The sequence below is a fragment of the Microtus oregoni genome, unplaced genomic scaffold (genome assembly GCF_018167655.1).
Source record: "Microtus oregoni isolate MIOR12 unplaced genomic scaffold, Mior012 000044F_ref0000062, whole genome shotgun sequence".
NCBI lineage: Eukaryota > Metazoa > Chordata > Mammalia > Rodentia > Cricetidae > Microtus > Microtus oregoni.
In genome coordinates this window covers 14,743,036-14,764,103 of record NW_024543218.1, presented here as the reverse complement: position 1 = coordinate 14,764,103, position 21,068 = coordinate 14,743,036, and the positions used below count along the sequence as shown (strand labels likewise).

Below are 21,068 nucleotides of genomic sequence, written 5' to 3'. Positions count from 1 at the left end.
ATCCATCAATTTTGTTTATTCACTTATGAAGACAGCAAGCCATCCTCCACTTTTCACTCACAAAAATAAGTCCTTTCCTAACCAATGTGTACACCAAATTGTCACACAGAATGCTGTTTGTCTTTATGCATTAAAATCAAAATAAGCACAGTTTGTTTTCTCATCACAAAAAACATTTGTGCTTTGGTTAACAAAGACGATGCTCCTCCATGAAATGAATAGGGATAGATGAAATAATACAGAATCCCCGTGCCTACGAATTTTACTCAGACAAATACAAAATTTTGAATGCCATTATGTTAAAAGAACATTCTAATATATGGCATGGCAAAATGATTTTGACAATTACAGAACAAAAGTTACCCTGAAGAACTAAATCAGCCTGACCGACTCAGTCACATTCAACTTCCGCCACAATGATCTTCCTCTGCTAATTTATTTTCCCCATGCAGCAGGAGCTAAAGGGCTCCTGCAAATGTTTTATTTACTGACCAATTTGTGGGCATCTCCACTCAGCCTACCCAGCAACCAGCCGGCACTAATACGGCACACGTAAAGATCCCAGTTATTAAAATACAAATTAGGCACCCCTTCTGTTTATACATGTGTAAGTACAATTAATATCGCAGGCTTAGTTGGAAACAAAATTGCTTTAGCTAACCAGCCATTTCAAAGGCAATCAAATGAGATTTTGGATGCAATTGGAGAAGATTGGTTTGGTGGAAATAATAGAAACTCTATCATGCGGAACAATTAGTTTACCAAGCTATAGTCCCCCTCCGCCCACCTGCCCTTAATCAAATCATCTGTCCGTCTTAAATGACTGACATGGCATGCTTCCGTTAGCACCCATACTTCACGGAGACCTGAACAGCAGCTGGTAGATGTGACTTACTTACAAATATTGGTTTGAACTTGTCAATGCATGGCCACATCAATTTTAATCTATTTAGCGTGTAAGTCCTTTGTCCCCTCCCATGTTATTAGCACCACGTGTCACCCCGCGGAGCTTTTGGCCCGTTGTTCCCTTGCTTGTATGCTCCTGTGGGAACCAAGTGGAGCCGAGGGAGAGTGTGAATTACACGAGCCCCTTCTTGCTGCCAGCAGTTAGGGCTTCGCCTTTTGTTCTCGCTGTTTATGTGATTTTTCTATTTTACACAGCGGGGAACACTAATCAACTTTTGCCTGAGCAATATTAATGAAACATGCCAACGTATACTTGAGGGAAGAAGCAGAATATTATATTTCTTTTTGAAATGTTAATGCAGCTTTTAGGAAACTCTTCCTGCCTTCGAAATTACCTGAGTGCTAAATTATTAAAGAGCTATCGCACTGGTGGAAACAGCCAAATACCTGGACTGAGGAAAGGATTCCAAGGTGTAGAGGGAGGGCCTTTCAGAATGAGGTGTTTAATTTCAAATTAAACATTTTCAAATGTTTGCTTAAAAAATGGCAACTGTTTTGGGTGCTTTATCAAAACAAAGGTCTAATGTTGGTTATGTTTAATTATCAATCACTGATTTCTTATTCCGGATCTAGAGGATTAATTTAGCTCGATGTATCTGTGAATTAATAGATTTTAGCACTGTCTACTTTGTCAGAAAAAGATGGAAGAAAGGTTTCTATTTTACTACTTCCTGATCATTTGAATCTAAAGATTTAGTAAGTCTAATCCGGTTCTATTCTGCAGGCATGAAACTTCTCACAATTTCAACCATTCTAGCACACCATGGCCTCCCAAGGAGGAGAGTGGCCAGGGACACTTGCTAACATGGAAGCCATGGAGGACACCAACTCTCAAGCACACAAAGGCCGACAGATGGGTGCCCCGTGAGCAGCGGGCACGACGTGTGTGCAGGAAAAACAGTGGACAAAGCTCTGAGCTGCTTTCCTTCAAGAGTCTCTTTTAAGGGTAATACGGTATGTTAACAGGTCCTGAGCACACTGTAGTTTAATGGGAACTTAAGAACAGAGTTGGCTCCCGCACAGTGAATACTATTCGATAGGAACATTTAATACTAAGGTAAATGACTCACTTCTATCCATATAAACATTAGTAATGGCTTTTGCATCATTGTGGACACATTTGTTATCCTGAATGAAATTTCTAACAGTGCTGCCTCATAGACATGGGTATTAATGGCACATAATAGAAGCACTATTTTACATATAAAGAAAAACTTGACAAGACCCAAATAGGAGCACGGTATGAAATTGTCAGCAACTCATCGTTGAACCAGTGTTTTGTTGGAAATGAGTAAAATAAGCAAAACGCTAGTGTGCCTTCCAGCTGATGACACTATCGATGCACTAAATTTGCAAACGCTAACACTCTGAGTGCTGTCTTTCAGGTCACCTATCACCTATCAGGAAAATGATGACTTAGTATTCAACAATTTACAAAGTATCTGGGGAAAAGATCTGCTGTCTAGAAAGACACAACTACTACTTAAATACATTGACAATGGTAAAGAAAAAAATTAGTTTAAGTCTATGTCAACTTGTTATTTTTTAACAATGGCGAAAACTACCAAATGATTTATTGAAACTGATTTTTTTTTCAAAGAGGAAAAGTGATTTCTATATTACAAAGGGACACTGTGAGATGCTGATAATCCTTGGTGTTCTGTTAATTACTGAAGATTCAAACTCAACCAACAGCAACTGCACTATAATAATACCACACCAACTGGGCCTAGTTTACGTTCATAATATGTCATATGCCACCTTTAAATGGGGGGCCAGGAAGAAGACTTGTCATCCACATAAATCACCAAAGCTGGTTTTTTTTTTTGGGGGGGGGGTTGCCTGTCTCTAAGCTATATTCAAGAAACACAATTTTAAGGTCATTTCCCTCATCTAAAAGGTAGTAACTGGCTTCCAACCCCCTCATTCCAAAAGCTCATGTTCCTCAGTGCTATAGGTGCTTATGATTTTTACTCATTCGACAATTTCTCTTCATATATTACAGGCGGGCGACAAACTGACCTTTAGTAGCCTAACCATGACAAACAGCTGTGGGTAAATCCAATATCTAATAAGATAGAACTACTCAGTCAATATGATCAATTCACTGAGAAAATCAAATTAAGATGACAGTCAACGAGAATCACTACTGAATAGATTGTCTGAGACCAATTAGTAGACAAAGAAGAAGGATCACAAGTATCAAGCAAGGAAGTTCATAAAAAAAAAATTCATCATGTTATTTAAACTAGTTGCCCCTCTGTATGTATGTTTGTATATATGTATGTATGCAAGCAAAATAACAAACACAAAGTAGCCACGCTACTTCCCACACCTATTGCTGTACAAGTTCTTGAACTTTAGATCTGACACAGTTTAGAATAAAATCTCAGACACTGTCATTAGCACTCACACTTGTGACCATTTTGAAATAGCATCGATGGGTTAGGGAAAGACTGTGTGCCAAAAAGGAGTTGTCTGGAGTTTATCAGTCATCAGAGACGGAGAACATCTCCATTATAAATAAAGGCATCAACTATGTTACAGAAGAACTTCAAATGACATTTCGGGATTGGCCACTTCCGTTGGCTACCACAGTGAATGGGTAGTAAGTTCTTCATTACAGGGAAGGCATCTGCAATGTTATGCAATTAACCTAGCATCCCAGAGAACAAAAACAAGCTTATCAAATAATAAAAAAAAACATGAAAGCTAATGCCAGCTGGCATGTCCAAAAGTAGTTCACAGTAAATTGGGAAAGGGTCCAGCAACACTCAAACCAATCAAACGGTGAGCATGCTTCGCTTATTTCTTCAGTTATTTCACCCAGAAAGACAATTCAAAATGCATGTATTTCTTTAAAAAAAAAAAACCAGTTCAATGCAACTTTGTTTTCAAAACAATGGTGAAGATTACTCAGTGTATGATTCAATGCTGCTTCAATATATTTTCAAATGCCTTGAAGAATGTGAGAACCTTTTTTGTATTTTTTTCTTTCTTTTCTCATACATAAAGATAACCATGAATATTCTCACTAATTTAACTGGTCCACGTCACTCAAAAAAGAATAGACTTTGGGAGTTTGGGATCAAATTCCTATAACACTGTAAAATTCCATCGCTGACCATATTTAAATGTGACTAAAACTATGGAAACAAAAGTACTGATCAACAAAAAATAAATGATCAACTTAAATGAATTGATTATATTAAAAAAAATGTTCTTACTGCAAAATCCTCCCTCCACTGGTGGGCAGCTTGGACCTTCTCAGCTTCCATAGCCAGGCGCTGAAAAAGAAATTGTAAATCTTAGACACACGTGACCATGACCACAGGAACAGGAAATTACAACATAATACATTATCCATGAGCTTTGATGGTATAATTAATTACGGGCATAAAAAGCAACAAAGAGTACTTACTTATGATCCATAAGTCCTAAACCAGTTAGCAATCTAACCTACTGAAGCTGATGCCACAGCAACGAACTGTCTACTCTTCTTGAATACCACTGAATTGACCTATCTCTCTTGTTTTCATCAGGGGTGGGTTCCATCAAGGACTTATATTCCAATTTTTTGTAAAAAGAAAAAAGAAGTTTTAATGAAATAAAGACATTATAATGATTGGAGTATAATCCTGTTTTTAAAACACTACCAAATATTTCATTCAGTAGGAAGAGAATGATGTTGAGACATGGATGACTATATAGTAACCAAATAGGCACACTGATAAGAACATGTTTGGCATTTCCTATTTGCTAAGAGTATGCATAGATGTTTCAAACATTATTTGAAAGACTGTAAACTCAGAATGCACACATATGGAAAGACCTTCATTTTGCGGCCCTGTAGAATGATAAACTGTGGGGGAGTGTAAGGCTGCTTTATTTCCCTTGGGTACTTTTAAGTTGAAATATCGGGGCAGAAATAGCACAAAGTTAACAGCAAACACAATAAACACAAATGTATTAAATTCACTTCTTAAGAGACAAATAGCAGGTTAGAATTTAGGCGAATACAAGCCATCCATTGATTTTGTCAGTCTCCAAGAAATATTCTCTGGTGGTTGCTCTCCCAATGAGTCAAGTCTACATGAACTAATGGAAGGATTTCTTGGGCCGTTTTTGACATTAACATGTTAGTATCTGTCCTTTAAATTAAATACTATAATCTGTCTATTTTCTAAGCCATTACATAGGTATTACTAATAAATGTATAATAATATAATAAATATAGGATCAACTCAGCTCCTTTGATCTTTGATTTCCTCATATGCATCTAGAATGTAGTTGCCTGCATACGCACACATACACTAAACACACACACACTAGATATAGATTTTAATAAAGTAAAGAACATTTGTTGTGAGAGCCTAAAAATTTCTAGAAGCCTAAAGATAGCAAGGCAAATGTATAAAAATGGCACGTATTTTCAAGAGTTGAATACAAAAGTTGCTAAATTTTAGTTTCTCTGCCTGAAATGTAACATTAGGAACTCATGAAAAATATACTGTTCTTACGTCTTTATTCGTAAAGAAATAAATGACACTTTAATCAAATTTCATAAAAGTTCCAAGTCCTGACTTTGGAGATAGTCTAGTTTAGAGCTAGCACACCCGCTAACTGCTTTTCCCGGTGACGAAAGACCTGAAGGTCATTACTTAAAGAAATCGACGTGCCTTCTAGACACTGCGAGCCTCTAATTAACTTCCATTCCAGTCAAGTGACATTTTAAAGCCAATAATCTACCACTGAATGCCATAGGGAAATTGCACTAAGAGTAATAAAATCCCTATCTAATAAAGTGTGAATGTTTTTGTCAGCCAGTCTCCATCTATACAGGTGTGTGTGTGTGTGTGTGTGTGTGTGTGTGTGTATATATATGCCCTATATCCACAGCTAGTTTCCAGAGAAAGCAAATGCAATTATGGAATGGGTAGTATAGGCTATCGTGTGGCTGCTTAGGTAGGAACAGGCTTGAAGGGAGCTGGGGAGGAACCCCTCCTTCATAATAAGCAGCTTGTGTAAACAGGAACTCCAATTACAGGCCAGGAGAAAGGGAACAGAATCTTATCTCTGGCTTTGAGTGGAGACATGACATTCAGAACTAGCTAGAAGGTCCCAGGCTTGCCCAACCTTTTAATATTGTGATGCCATGTGATAATCTACAATATTTATGTGCAAGAACCACCCAATTCAGCTCCAGAAAAGAAAAATAACTTGCAAAATAAAGTTTCCTAATATTTTAAGTAACTTGATGATTTTGCAGAAGGATGGATAGACCTTATCCATTATGGTTACCTTATAATTGCTATCTACCCAAAGGCTTTCTAGTAAAGAGCCAGGACACACCATTATCACTTCCCACTACAGTCTATCCAAAGGGCCTGATAATCACTGGGACAGGAAACAGTATAAAAGAGAACTCTGAAAGGCTGAGGCAGGAGGATTGCTGCAAGAGCGCCATGACGGACTATATAGGGAGATCCTGTCTCAAAAGAAAAAAAAATCCAGAGACCATGTAAAGCCTGCCTAAGGTGTGGGCTGACATAGTGGCCTCTCTTAGCCACCTCAGCCCGAGAGTGTGCCACTATAGTAATGATGTATCGACCTACTACTCTATGCCCTGAGTACTGCGTGGGTTGTTTTTGTTTTGATGGAGACCACAAGGACTGGAGTGGAGGGGAAGCAAGCAGACATGAAGCACATGTTGAACACTAAAACGCATCTGGCCGGTACGAGCAACTGAAGGAGGAAAGCGCCACTGGCCATCAGTCTCCTTGACTCCAGCGTCTCATCATTAGCTCTGCCTCCTTAACTTCTCCTAAACTGAGCTGAATTCCCCCAAGCCCAGAGCCGACTGACTGATAAACATCTCTGTGACATAGATTCAAACAATGTCCAGACAGTGGGGATGCAGAACAGACTTCATCCAAATGGGGTTGGTTATAATGGGAAGTCCAGGCCACTTGCTAGAGCAGCAGCGACATCTTTCTAAGCGTCAGCTTGCTCTCTTCAGCAAGGATGCTCCTTTCCTGGGGATGACCTTGTGGACACAGAAGAGAGGCAGGTAAAGGAGAACTGGACCTCTGTTTGACCAATTCTTTCTTTACTTAAACCCAAAGTGCACGTCAGTTCCTGGAAATGAAAGTGGAGCCACTGGACCCCTTTCCCTGCCTTCTCCCCAATGGAGCCATACTGAACAAATTACTCTCCCCTGTCTGCTTTCACTACCAACCATTAGCACCTCTTTAACTAGCAAGCTGGATATGGGATGCTGAACCTCCTCTGTTGGGGCTGCCTGAGTCTGTTGTTTGGCTCTAAAGTTTCCAATTCCAACACCTGTGAAGAAAAGTGAAGCTCAGTTCTGCTTATGACAAAGTCCAGACTTTTAAATGACTTCATTTTAAAAATGCATGTGAAAATCTTGAGAGATGTATCTAAAATTCACATATCCCTATGTCCATTGGAATTTTAGATTGCATCTTTAAAATAATAGTCATAAGAACACCTTAAAGATGACTTTTACAGACTCAGTTTTAACACAGCAGACTGGCCACTGAAGCTTCAGTCTCTGAAGCTTAAACTAATGCCAATTTTTATAATGCCCATTTATATCATTAGCCATCACGGTATATATGGTATATATGAAGACACTGTAGAATCAATTCTAAAACAATGACAGAAAGGTATGCTTTGGGGTTAAATGGAAACCAAAATAAAATACAAATTCATAAAACAAGTTTGGGCACTGTCTTTACACAAGGCATCCCTTCAAAGGCAGATGGATTGCTCCTATCAGTAAAAAGCTTTTGATATGGCATGGTCTGCAGGGACTAGAACAAAATCAAACCAGACAGACAGGAAAGAGTTTATCAGATGAGAGAAAGGCCAGCTCCCTAGGAGGTCTATTCAACCTTGACCTTCTCACTGTGCCCTGTCTGCTCCTCTAACGCTGGCATTGAATTCTGACAGATGACGTGAAAGTCAAATAGGAAAGCGGATGGTATTGAAAAGGGTCATTCTTATCATTCTCATCAACGATATTTAGATTTATCTCCTCTTACAAACACAGTATTTTCTAAACATCTAAGTTTTCTGCTTCCTAGGCTATGAATTAATTTTAGGCTCATTTTTTTACTTTTAAGTTTTGAGAACAATCAAACAATCATCCAGATTTTTAAGAGCTTTGAAAGCAAACTCGGAGGCACCACAGGGCTATTTTATTCCGTCAAGACTCCAAAGCCGCCGACATTCAGATTTAAATACGAAGCACTGTCTTAGAGAGTGCACTCAAACAAATTCTAAAACCATGTTTTCAGACAATCTAGATCAGGTTTTTTTCCTCCAATAAAGGACAATGGATATAAACAACCAACTAATTCAAGCAAAATATGCATTTTCGATGACTGAGATTAATGTCCAAACAGTTAATACCCAATAAGGAATGGCAATTGCTGTACTGTACCTGTATTGACAATCTAATTATCACTGTAATGAGTTTTACTAATTTTCATTAAAAGGTTCTTAGGGGACCGAGATACACATTTGAACGAGCCAACAACACCTTTTGAAAATAGCAAATGAAGGCGAATGCACGCTTCCACATTCTAAAGAAAAGAGCACAGGCTTCTGAGGAAGGTGGAGGGGTGTGGCTTCTCTGATTGTTGCACAATTTAGTCATGAATTTTTTTTAATTTCTTTTTTTTGTTTATTTATTTATTAATTAAAGATTTCTGCCTCCTCCCCGCCACTGCCTCCCATTTCCCTCCCCCCCCCCCAATCAAGTCCTTCTCCCTTGTCAGCCCAAAGAGCAATCAGGGTTCCCTGCCCTGTGGGAAGTCCAAGGACCATCCACCTCCATCTAGGTCTAGTAAGGTGAGCATCCAAACTGCCTAGGCTCCCACAAAGCCAGTGCGTGCAGTAGGATCAAAAACCCATTGCCATTGTTCTTGAGTTCTCAGTAGTCCTCATTGTCCGCTATGTTCAGCGAGTCCGGTTTTATCCCAGGCTTTTTCAGACCCAGGCCAGCTGGCCTTGGTGAGTTCCCGATAGAACATCCCATTGTCTCAGTGTGTGGGTGTACCCCTCATGAATTTAACAGTCTTCAGCATCTCAGATGCTTATGTATTTTGTATATATTTCTATTTATGTATGTGTATAGATGTGTGTGGACCTGTGTAGACATCTATAGGTCTGTTTCCATTTTAACATCACCAACACAACTCCGTCAAACAGATTATGTTAGAACTATAATCACTGAAGGCCAGTTAAACGTATAAATATAAATAAAGTGAAGCAAAGTCCTCAGCGGCACGAAATTTCTCATTTCTTCCTGCAGAAAAGCTCACATCTACAGAAACAGATTGAAGCAGAATTTTAGTAGCTATTTGAATTACAAAGCACCAATTCCTTATTTGAGTAATCAAAAGACCAATGGAAGCCTGGCATCTCTGCATGCACAATAGGGCATTGTCCTGATGCTGTAAACCACCTTGGAGTCCAATAGGGCATTGTCCTACTCGGCAGCTACCTTGTATCCTAATAGGGCATTGTCCTAACGGTGAAGTCACCTTGGAGTTCAGAAGAACAGAGCATCTCAGGCCTTCCGCTGGAGAAGTGTCAGTGTTGGGGGCGGTGAACAGGTGCACCAAGAAAGGCATTTTATCCTGACAAAAGGCTTTTATCAACACTGTGGAGGTCCGAAATAGTCTCCCCTCCGTGGAATGAGGGCAAATCAATATGTGACCCATGTTCCCTGACTGGGGTAAGGGAGCAAAGCTTAGGCTATACAACAGGGGTCACTCCTCCTCAGGGTGGGGATGTGGGGATTGGCTAATTTGTGGACCAAGCAAAGTGACCATAGCAGGCTCTGGCAGAAAGGTGGGGTGGATAGAGTGGGCTGCTCATAGCACCTGCTTAGGGCCTGGTTATCTGGAAGACCCGGGTTCTCCAACAGCAGAAGAGAGCATCCGGTAGAAGGGGATTTACCTATTGTTTAAAATGTACTCAGAATCACAGAGAAGACGTCACAGAGTTATAAAATGTGATCCGAGTAACCAAATTCATTCCTATTAGTATATTTCACCATTTGACAAGGAAGCTGCGACAACCAGGTGAATGTGTCCATATCCTGATTGGAAGGAAAAGTATCCCAAGTAACAATCTGAGCACAGAATAATGTGTACTTCCACAAGTCCGTGTGGGGGATCTTAGGAGAAGGCTATGACCTGGAGTTTAGCCTGAACATTATACAGAGATCCTTATTCATAATAATTACAAAAATAAAATTTAAAAATTATTTTATGCGTGTGTGCTTGATTTTAGAAACAGTGAGCATTTTTTGTGTAGTTAATGTCCATAACACACAATATATAATACGTACATTCAAACACAATCTCTTCCAGTAGAAACATACATTCTATTTATGTACTATGACATATATAGCAAACACACACCTTGGGGTCACTATCTGACAGACGCTTTCTAAATGTTTACACTATTCATGTCTTATCTACGTTTTTCAGTTAAATTCCCATGTAAACCACAACTTTACCACAAATTTGGATTCCTCACTTGAAATTAAGAATGGGTTTTGGCAGAATAAGCGTGCTAAACACAGCAAACTAAATCACAGGCATTCTTACACACACACACACACACACACACACACACACACACACACACGTTTGGCTGTGGGCCAGACTACAAATATCCAACCACATAGAAACCAATATTCTGAAACTTACTATAAAGAGTTCATCATTCCTGTCTCTCCTTGGGTACTTTAAGAGAGAGATAATATATTCCAGATCACCTGACATTCCCCTAGAGCCTCTCCTCTGAGCTGGGCAAAGACTGAACCTTCACAAGGCAGTGACCTGCATCTGTAGCTCACACTGTTTGGTTTTATGTGTTTGAAAAGATGTCAGTCTACTCTGATCCTTGATCCTCCCGATTGTTTTCTCCCTGTGGGCTTTACAGGGAGAAATTCCTTGAATGCCAAGGAGGAATCCCATCAGTTTCCCCCAGGGAATGGTTTCTCCCAGGAGGAAGCCATCATCCTTCCAATGGAGTTTAGATGGAACAAAGCAAGTCACTAAGGCCATGTATGTGAGATCTGCTTTGCTGCAGTTGCCTGGGGCTGCCGATGTCGCATCAGACAGCCAAGCTGCAGCCAGCTTGGACACAGTTCAGTGCCCGGACCTAACTGTTCATTACATCTTCACCATCAGAATGCAGGAGGAATCTCATTTGCAAATGCAGACGATGCAATCCCTTAAGAAATCATCTTTTTATCTGCACAGACATTGTGCAAGCTGAATGATCTCAAACTGCCACTTGACCAAAGACTTCCTCGGTGGCTGTAAGGTTTGGGTTGAGAAGGCACAGCAGGATAGAGCCACCGAGGATGTCTTTGGCACATTTCTATGCTTTATTTGCACCAAGTTAAAATAAACTTTTTAGACTTTTCGATTTTGTTTAATGGCATAAAACATAAAGAAAGAATCCTTATTTTTAAATTTCCCATTTTTTTTTTAAATCAGGAAAATCCCAAGACCTAAAAGGCATGTTGATGCAATCCAACATAAGTTTAGGAAAGTAATCTCCAATATTAAGAAATTCTCCTGGCCTCTGGAAAGCAGCAGTCTATCTGCTCAAATGTTCCAGAGAAAGAACAGACTATAAAACTCATTAGAGAGCTTCTTTGAAAATTAAAATTTGTAAGAGATGGACTAAATAGAGATAAAAAAAAACATGTACAGTTTAGCTATCTGTGTAAATTCAAATATCTTAGTATATCTGTAACTACTTAAAGGGAATGCAGAAACAGTTATCAACATAATAAAATGTTAGTATTGACTGGTTTAAGCCAAACCACAAAGGCATCTGTACAGGTGAAATGTAAGGATGCATAAGAAATCATTTAATAATTTCCTATTTTTAAAATATCATGTTATACGAAACAAAGATCCCACAATAACTACAGTATTTTTCTTCTATGGTGTACCAACTCAGAAGCCATCATGTGCAAAACGTGTAGATGAAACCTGCTGAAATCATGCTCGTCACCATAACTTCTCTATTTGCGGCCATGAGAAAAACAAAACTCTGGAACAGGGCTTCTGGATCCTGTTGTAGAGATTTCAGCCTAGATTTGTCATGTTCAGTAAGCGCTTTTGAAATTAATCACAAAGCTTCAAGTCTAATCTCAGAGATGTAATTAGCTCTGAACAATTGGCAGACTCTTAGAAAACAGAAGCCAGGGTAAAGGAGGTTTCATCTGGTGAGAAAAGCAAAAACCCCTTTTAGCAGCAGCAAGAAAGCAACGGCTACGCAACCAGCGATCGACACCCACCACCTTCCTTCCGCTCCACAGCACACAGCAAGAAAACACAACCCTGATAAACCAAACGAAGGTTCCCCATCATCTGCAGGAATCACTCACTGAACGTTTGTAAATCACCCTGGGCCCCTGACCAAAGACTCTGAAGCACTTGTGGGTCAAATCTGTCAATCAAGGTCAGTGTGGCTCATCCTTTCTTCAGCTCGAGCCTTGAAAGCGCACCTCTCGGGCAACCTGTCTAGAGAGTATAGGCATTTACTAAAAGCCACTCTTCCAGAAAGGCTGAGCAGAAGACAGTTGAGCGGAAACCAACTGAAGTCCCTACCAAAACAAACAAACAAAAAAAAAAAAAACAAAAAACAAAAAGCAAGCAAGCAAACAAACAAACACAGTTTTCCTGTGTCTGTACACCTTCCATGTCTTATGCCGTGTATGGCAGAGAGCAAACTCACAGTCACTGTGTGTGTGGACGTGCAGAGATAATGACTTCAAGGCTTCATCAAGATTGATAACTAACTTCACAGAGATGCCATCAGTCACTTCGAAACTTTGAAATGGCAGGCATTACTGTGGCCTTATGGCCTCAAAACTTATCTTTCTACATGACAAGCACATTTCCCAATAACTATATCATTATTTAATTCTTTAAAATGCTACGTTAACTCAACGCCACATGAATGTTTAAAAAGCGTGGGATTTCACGGGGCTAGAGCAGATATCGACGTGAGGGTTCTTCCTCGGCGAGTCTAGTCCTCCGTCCTGCTGGTAATGGCTCTAAGCTCAACACAGTTCAGGCATAATGTCAAATTATTTATCCTAGGAGACAGCGCAGCCAGAGGAGGCAACAGCAACTCTAGCCAAGAACTAAACCTGCAGTGTTCATCCCAAAGGCCTTCTGACTTCTCCTTATAAACAGCGTGCTGACAGAGGCGTTCAGATGCTGTGAGTGGATTGCTGGCAACATCTCCTTTCCCTGTGCTGGACTGACCTACATTGTAAGTAACTTTTAAAACAATGAAAATACCTCTACAGTTTAACAGGTAGACGACCAATGAGAAGTTAACTGGATAGCATCTACCATAACTGTCTATACTGTAAAACAAAAACGAAAATCGTGGGCAAACTAGATGTTAATGAAGTCCTCAAACGTTTTAAGAAAAACCACACACATTTTGTAGAGAAAACAGCCATCTTAAATATTTACTGAAATAAAGCTATGAAACACACTGGATGTGAGGTCAGAAAGAAAGAACCCTGCCCAGGGAGCCTGCAGGGCACTGACCTAGGCCTTCAGCACGTGGGGGGCAGTTGTGTAGCTGGGTCTCTTGTAAAGCTCCTAGCAATGAGATCAGGATCTGTCCCTGGCGCTTAGCTGGCTTTTGGGACCCTGTTCCCCATGATGGATTACCTTGCCCAGCCTGATATAGCGTGAGGCGCTTGTCCTGTCCTACCTCACCGTGATGTCCCATGCTTCTTTCAATCCCATGGGCGGTCTGCCACTTTCTGAATGGAGACAGAAGAGGAGTCAGAGGGAGGGGATCGGGAGCAGCAAGGGGAAACAGTGGTTGATGTGTAGAATCAATGAAAATATGTTACTTAAATAAAATTTAAAGAAATAAAAGTGAATGACGCCCCTCCACAGACAATGTGACCAGTGTACTACAAGAAGAAAATGTGTTATCTTAACTGCCGATTCTCACAGCTGTAGAAAATAAATAAAGCATAGGAACAAACTATTTGTTCTAAAGCTGTTATTCTGAAAACATATATTTTGAAAATAAAGCACATTGCCAATGAGTACGTGAGGCAAAAGTCCCTGATTGAGAAATGCAGCCACGTCTTAGACTCTGGCTTTGACTGGAGCTGCATGAACCTTGCCTGTGAAACAATTATCTTCACTTAGAACATAGTGAAGCAATAAGGAAAATGATGCCTGCTACAGACGCGAGACACACAGAACATTATCACAGCACGTCACAACCAAGGGTACGCGGGGATTGTCACAACCAGTATATACGGGAATTGTCACAGTGTACACGGGGATTGTCACAACCACCTGTCCACGGGGATTGTCACAAACAAATGTACACGGGGATTGTCACAACCAGTGTGCACAGGGATTGTCATAACCAGTATACACAAGGATTTGTGGATGTTTTAGTGAAGCTCCGGTGCTCAACAAATAACCATTGACATTTCAAACCCTGCATTATCACAAGTAGATTCTCTTCACAAATGTTTATGTGTAAATTTACAAATGTAAGTGTGAAACTGAAGATAAATGAAGAAAAAGTGGTAAACAGAGATGGTAGGTTAAAAGAGCCATCAACTTTATTTTTATATCTACGATGACAGGACCATTAAGGACTATTTATTTTGATATAATTTTTCTTTCAATACTTTATTATCCACACAGTGTTGGCCATCATATTTCTTCTGTAGTAAAGCTTCTAACACAGTCTCAATTAGTAGCTATCAGCTCCAATGGCAGGACGACTTTACAATCTTTAACGGAACGTCGATTGCTTTTTGATAGGTATTTGAGATGGTCAGCAACAGCATATAAAGATAAAGACGCAGAAAGGGGCAAAATTATCAGAAAGTACACCTTCAGCTAGTCTGAACACAATTCTCAAATTGGCTTTCATCTTTAGTTCCAGTTTTGTGTGGAGCTTGGCCAGTGAGAAGGCCACCCTCACTATGTTTAATAAAAATGGTCATAAGAGGAGAAAAGGGGTTTAATTTCCAAAGGTTCCCCCAAAGAGAGATGTGTCTAAGTCATTGAGCATGCTCCTATAGCTCGGATTGGCTTCAGGTCCCTCTCACAGTTGGTTCACATTTTAAACGAGGGTTTGTCATCACTTTGGTTCTTTCTACTTCATCCTCACACAATGGCTGCTGGCAAATCAGTGCCATTTAAGGCTACTCTGGCTGGCGAACTAATCATTCCTACCCTGTTACCTCTGCTTCTTTGTACGTTAACAACATTTGCCTAAGAGCTTAGTTCCCACACGGGTTGCTAATTCAGTAGCAGGTATAGAGAAAAGAAATGACCTGAAGACAGTAGGCAGGTTTTCTGCTTGGCTCCTGTTGTTATGGAAACACCCCTCCCCCATCAATCTGGGGAGGGGGTAATTGAATCATGTCCTATGGAGGATACAGTGTGTGCTCTAAGCACAGATGATTCTTAGGGGTCAGAAGATCACAACATCAGATGTCCATCAACATCAGACTCGTCAACATGGAGTTCACCATTTTTTTTTTTGGTTTAAGTATCAGAAACATTATTCACTAGTAACTGAAAAAAAAATGTCATTCTTATTTTTCTCCTTTCTGAGAATATATCTTTTCAAATGCTGAAAATTTTAGTATCTCTAGCTTTTTTTTTTAACTTGAGCAAGACTATTATTATTCCTCTTCTTCTCAACAAAAATTTAGCAGTTACAATAAAGGCTTCCAGTAAATTATGAATCCTCTTATTAGTTCTATGACTATTCTATAATTTTCTGCTCACACCTCTTAAATGTGGCACTTCTCAGCAGTGAGAAATTTTGAAGCTCTTGGCTCTTAAGTTCACAATTCAAAATCCCTCCTTTATGTCTTTTAAATAAAACTGGTATGAAACAATACATCTAATGTCTTAATAATACTAATGGTTAAAACACACCCCTTTCTTCCTATGATCTAGGAAATGTCTTCCACATAGATAACCTGAGGTGTGTATCATAATAAGACTAAAATAAAAACTAGGGTTGAGAATGTCCAAGTGTTAAGCTTTTACTACGTTCTTTACATATGCTATCTTTATGCAAATTATAAAGACAGTAAAAGACAATAAATTCTCCTACAGAGAGTAGTAGACAATAGAAAGTGGCTGAGCTGTTGTGATTTGCTAGCAGCAACTCACCATACACCACTTGCCTCGACCATGAGAAAACAGTATAGCTTGTCCACAACACCACTGAAGCACAGAATAATAAACAGAAATAATTTATGCTCATTCAACACACAGCACAAAAGACCTCTCGGTGTTTATCAAACAACAAGTTTGAGTCTTAAAATTAAAAGCTTGAGTCTTCTTTAGTCTTTATTCAATTTTGTCTTTATCTTCTAAAATACCACATCAAAAAAATCTCAGCTGGAATTTTCTACCTAGGGATTTTACAGACATTTGATCAACTTCAAAAGTAAAATATCATTAATAAAAACTGTCTGTATTGAACAAATATCCAATTTCTAATTTTGGTTATTTCTTAATGAATATAAATACTTCTTTAAAAGATCATTTATTTATTATGTATATAGTGTTCTGTCTGCATGCATGCCTGCATGCCAGAGGAGGGCACCAGATCTCATTACAGATGGCTGTGAGCCACCATGGGGTTGCTGGGAATTGAACTCAGGACCTCTGGAAGAACAGTCAGTGTTCTTAACCTCTAAGCCATCTCTCCAGCCCAGAATATAATACTTAAAAGGCATTGCATTGAGAATTACAAGTAACCTGGTGATGGTGTGAAGTACACAGAAGTTGTACATATAAGGCATATCCAAACACTATACCACAGAACAGAAGAATCTGCCTACTGGGCATCAGTGTTCTATGGCCAAATGCCTCAAAGAGTTCAGGACTCTGAAAAAAAAAATATTAACAATTACTTCATCAAATCTTTTTAAAGGTTTGAAATTAAAGCCAATGCTATTATGATATATGCTACAAAGAATTTAGTCTATCCATAAACATGGAAAAGGTAAACAGGTCTACGTTCATCTGACATAAGCAATAGAAATGAGAATAGTACATTCTTCCCATCTCCTGATGATAATCATGTGTTAATATCTTCAATTATTATATGACAAAAGAACAAAATGTGTTCATATATAAACAAGAGCAACGCTGAAAACTGTCAGCATTTCTAAAGAAACAGCAGAGATGCATGAACAGAATACAATTGGTTTGGCCGGGCGGTGGTGGCGCACGCCTTTAATCCCAGCACTCGGGAGGCAGAGGCAGGCGGATCTCTGTGAGTTCGAGACCAGCCTGGTCTACAAGAGCTAGTTCCAGGACAGGCTCCAAAACCACAGAGAAACCCTGTCTCGAAAAACCAAAAAAAAAAAAAAAAAAAAAAAAAATACAATTGGTTTGATCAGTTAAATCAATTAGTACATCTTTCTGATCTAGCAATTTCTACATGTAGAACTTTATTTTAGAAGCTCTGTAGGATACTGTGATATCTAAGTGTAACATCTATAGATTGTAATATGTTAGAGCTCCATTAGATGTTGTGATAGTGTTAGTTATCAATCTGATATAACAGAATCACCTGGGATATCATTATTGGAATGCACATGAGGTATTACCTTGGTGACATTAATTAATACGGGAAGACCTGTCTTAATTGTGGGTGTGACCATTTCCTGGATTGTAAAAAAATGAAGAAACTGAGTTCTGCTGTAGGAAGAACACAGTCATTTCTCTCTGCTTCCTGGTAGTAGATGTTGCATGACCAGCTGCTTCAAGCAAGCTCTTGCTATCTTGAGTTCCCTACCACAGAAGGCTGCCTTTCCCCTAGAGCTGGGATTCAATATAAATTCTTCTTCTCAGGAGTCATTTTTTTTTCCAGGATATTTCATTATATAACAGGAAAAGAAACTCAAACAGCTGCTACATCAAAACAGTATTGACTGGGTTGTGTTTATCTCAGAACGTTGGGATGCTGGGAAGTCAAGAGTAAGGTACTGGCAAATTTATCCTCTAGTGTGGAGGCCACACTGGATGCCTCACAGATGACTTTCTTTTCCTTATGATCTCACATGGGAGAGAAGGAAGAGAGTCCTCCAAGAGTCTTACAGATGGAGACTATGGTGGTCTGAATGACAATGGCCCCAATAAGATCATATATCTGAACCTGAATTCTGCAGTCGTGGACTATTTGGGAAGGATTGAGAGGTGTGGCTTATCAGAGGAGTTTTGCTACTGGGGGTAGGCTTTGAGGCTTTAAAAGCCCATGCCATTCCCAGGGAGTCTCGTCCCCACGCCCTCGGTTGTTTTCGTGAAATGTAACCACTCAGACACAGCCCTGGCCCTAGTGCTATACCTGCCTGCTGCCTTGTTTCCCACCTTTGTATCCATGGACTCTGCTACTCTCTGTCACCAAGAGGCTCAAATTAAACGATTTTGTTTTGTAACTTTCCTTGATCATGGCGTCTCTTCCCAGCAAGAGAAAAGTAAATAATCTAGCATTAGCCACATTAATGCAGAACTCTAGTCAAAATCCACAGCTAATACCATTACATTGGAGACTAGGCTTACACAGGTGAATTCTGAAGGCTTTATGTACTTAGTCTGTAGAATGTAATAATAGAAGAAAGTATCAAAAAGAAAACAATAAAATAGGTTAAAAGTGTGCTAAGAAAAATTTTAGATATGAGAAAATATTATGTAATATACTTTAAGCAAAATAGTTGTCATATTTAAAAGATTTCAAACATTTGAAATATTTTTCATATTGAAGATCTATTTTACTATTTTGGCTCACTGTCAAATAAATAGATGTGGCAAGAGCCATAAAAAATAAATAAAATAATTGATAATAAGAAGTAGATGGGAATTTTAAACTCAACAACAGTCTTTATTTAAGGACTGTAATAAATACATGGAATAATATGATACATAAACTTTATTACAGACATATTTTAAAGGAAAATATTTAGAATGAGCTTATCATTTCAGATAATCATCTATTCTTAATTTATAATGAAAAATTCCCACTATATAGTTGTAATATAAAGGTATGGTTTACAACCATGAAAAAGTGGTGCCTTTAGGATATTTAGACTTAAGTTTTAGAAAACAAAGGCAAATTTTAAACAATCTAAGGGGTTAAATGGCACTGCTTTCCACCTCCAAAGAAAATTGTGTCTCCAAGGCAATATCGAATGTTCTTGTTCTCTGCATAAAAGATGCAGCTTATCAATTAGTTCCCCCTTATCATGAATATAAACCAACTCTTAATCGTTTCATATCCGTAACTGTATTAGCTCTGAATAAATTGTTGTAGAGAAGATTCTGTTCTGTGGGCTCACAGGAAATTAATTACTGAAAGACAATACTGGCCCTCTGTTATCAATCAAACACGCAGAAAAACAAGTCCATCTAATGAGGGCTCAGCTTCGTTAACTTTCCTTAAATCTGATTTGTAATAGAACACCACAATGTCCTCAGTTCCCATAAAGTTAAATCAGATCAGCGCCGCACTGTGCGGACTTGTTTCCGGCGCCCCTCCATGATCTGAGTGCAATCTCATATTCTCTCCATGCTGGAATACTGTCACATCAAATATTCCTTTATAGCGCTTTGGGCCATTTTCAACAAAACAAAGGAATTTTTGTAATACCCTTAAATCTATCACCATCTCCTTTTGGCATTATAGGAAGAAAATCGATTCGCAGAAACCTGTGTTTAGAGATTGGCAGCGCTCTCGGAGATCACCAGGTCTCATCTGTCTACAGACCTCAAACTAGGTTACATAAAGCACCTGGCTAGGCAGGTGGATGGCAAAAGGAGACAGAAAATGTTTTTCTTAGAAAACAAAGCATATAATCAAATCATGGCACATAACCCAAAAGGTACATTCCAGCATATTTATAGGTCAAAATGACATTTTATGAATACATCCTAAACTGGATCAATAGTAAATAAACTCAGAAAAATGATAAAGGCTTATGTATAGCTCTAATATTTTTTTAAAAGTCTAAGGTATTTAGAGAGTTGCATTTCTTTCCTCACCCCAAGATACATATCATCTGCTTCTCTATAATCATCTCCTCTACGCTCATTGGAAAACAGGAGCGTAGTTCATTTTCGGTGACTGTGTACTTAACATACCGAAATATACATTTCTGTATCTGCCCAATGTAAGCATGCTCACTGGCATATTTTCTTAAACAGCATTAATTTCCCTCAAGACTGGAAAATAATTTTTCATAAGTTATTCGTTGAAAAGACTTTTGTCATAATAGCTTCCTCATAAAAGCTTTGAGAGCTTCCCAAGGCAATCTCGATTTATCAAGCCGCTTTTCAGCAAAAAGGTGTTTAATTAGGTTGTCTCACACCTACCTCTCTGAGTCTGCGAAACTAATCACCACCTTCTAACTCAAAGAACATAGCCAGTTCCTTTGAAACGTATCCCCTGCAATCTTCTGGTTTTCTTTTTACATTCAGTTTCATCTTCTAGTAGGGAAATCTTTGACTCTAACAGTGTGGCATTTTTTTTTTTTGGTGGAAGACTTAAAAAAAAAAAGCCACAACAAGAATACCATCCGCAATGTGTTGCTTCTCTTGTTAATGAGGTTCAGGTGTGTGTATGTGTGTGCACGTAAGTGTGTGTGTGCGTGTGTGCATGCGCGCGTGCAGCAATGTGTTGCTTCTCTTGTTAATGAGGTTCAGGTGTGTGTATGTGTGTGCACGTAAGTGTGTGTGTGTGTGTGTGCTTGTTTGTGTACACAGGTGTATGTATGTATTTTGTGTTTCAACAGCAAATACACGGATGTTTAACAGCAAAGATTAAAAAAAAAAAACCTAAGGACAGTGAATAAGATTGAAAAACAAATTACGTATTAACAAACGCTTTCCAAATATACAGAGTACATGCTTAATCAGGTGTGTGTTCGTCTCAATTTAGACTCACACTTCATCATAGGAGTAAAAGAAATGCTTAATGTTATCTACTGTGACCACAAATACCCCACCCCTCCG

The 21,068-nt window shown here is 39.0% G+C and overlaps 1 protein-coding gene across 8 annotated transcripts in view; it reads right to left on the bottom strand.

Annotated features, from left to right (window-relative positions):
- The window catches only part of LOC121434621 (voltage-dependent calcium channel subunit alpha-2/delta-1), a 380,872-nt gene that overhangs the window by 200,208 nt on the left and 159,596 nt on the right, over positions 1 to 21,068 (bottom strand). For all 8 annotated transcript variants that reach the window (XM_041633534.1, XM_041633535.1, XM_041633536.1 and 5 more), the window contains exon 4: positions 4,194 to 4,253. In XM_041633534.1, coding sequence (XP_041489468.1) covers positions 4,194 to 4,253 — 60 coding nt within the window. The remainder of the gene's footprint in view (positions 1 to 4,193; positions 4,254 to 21,068) is intronic.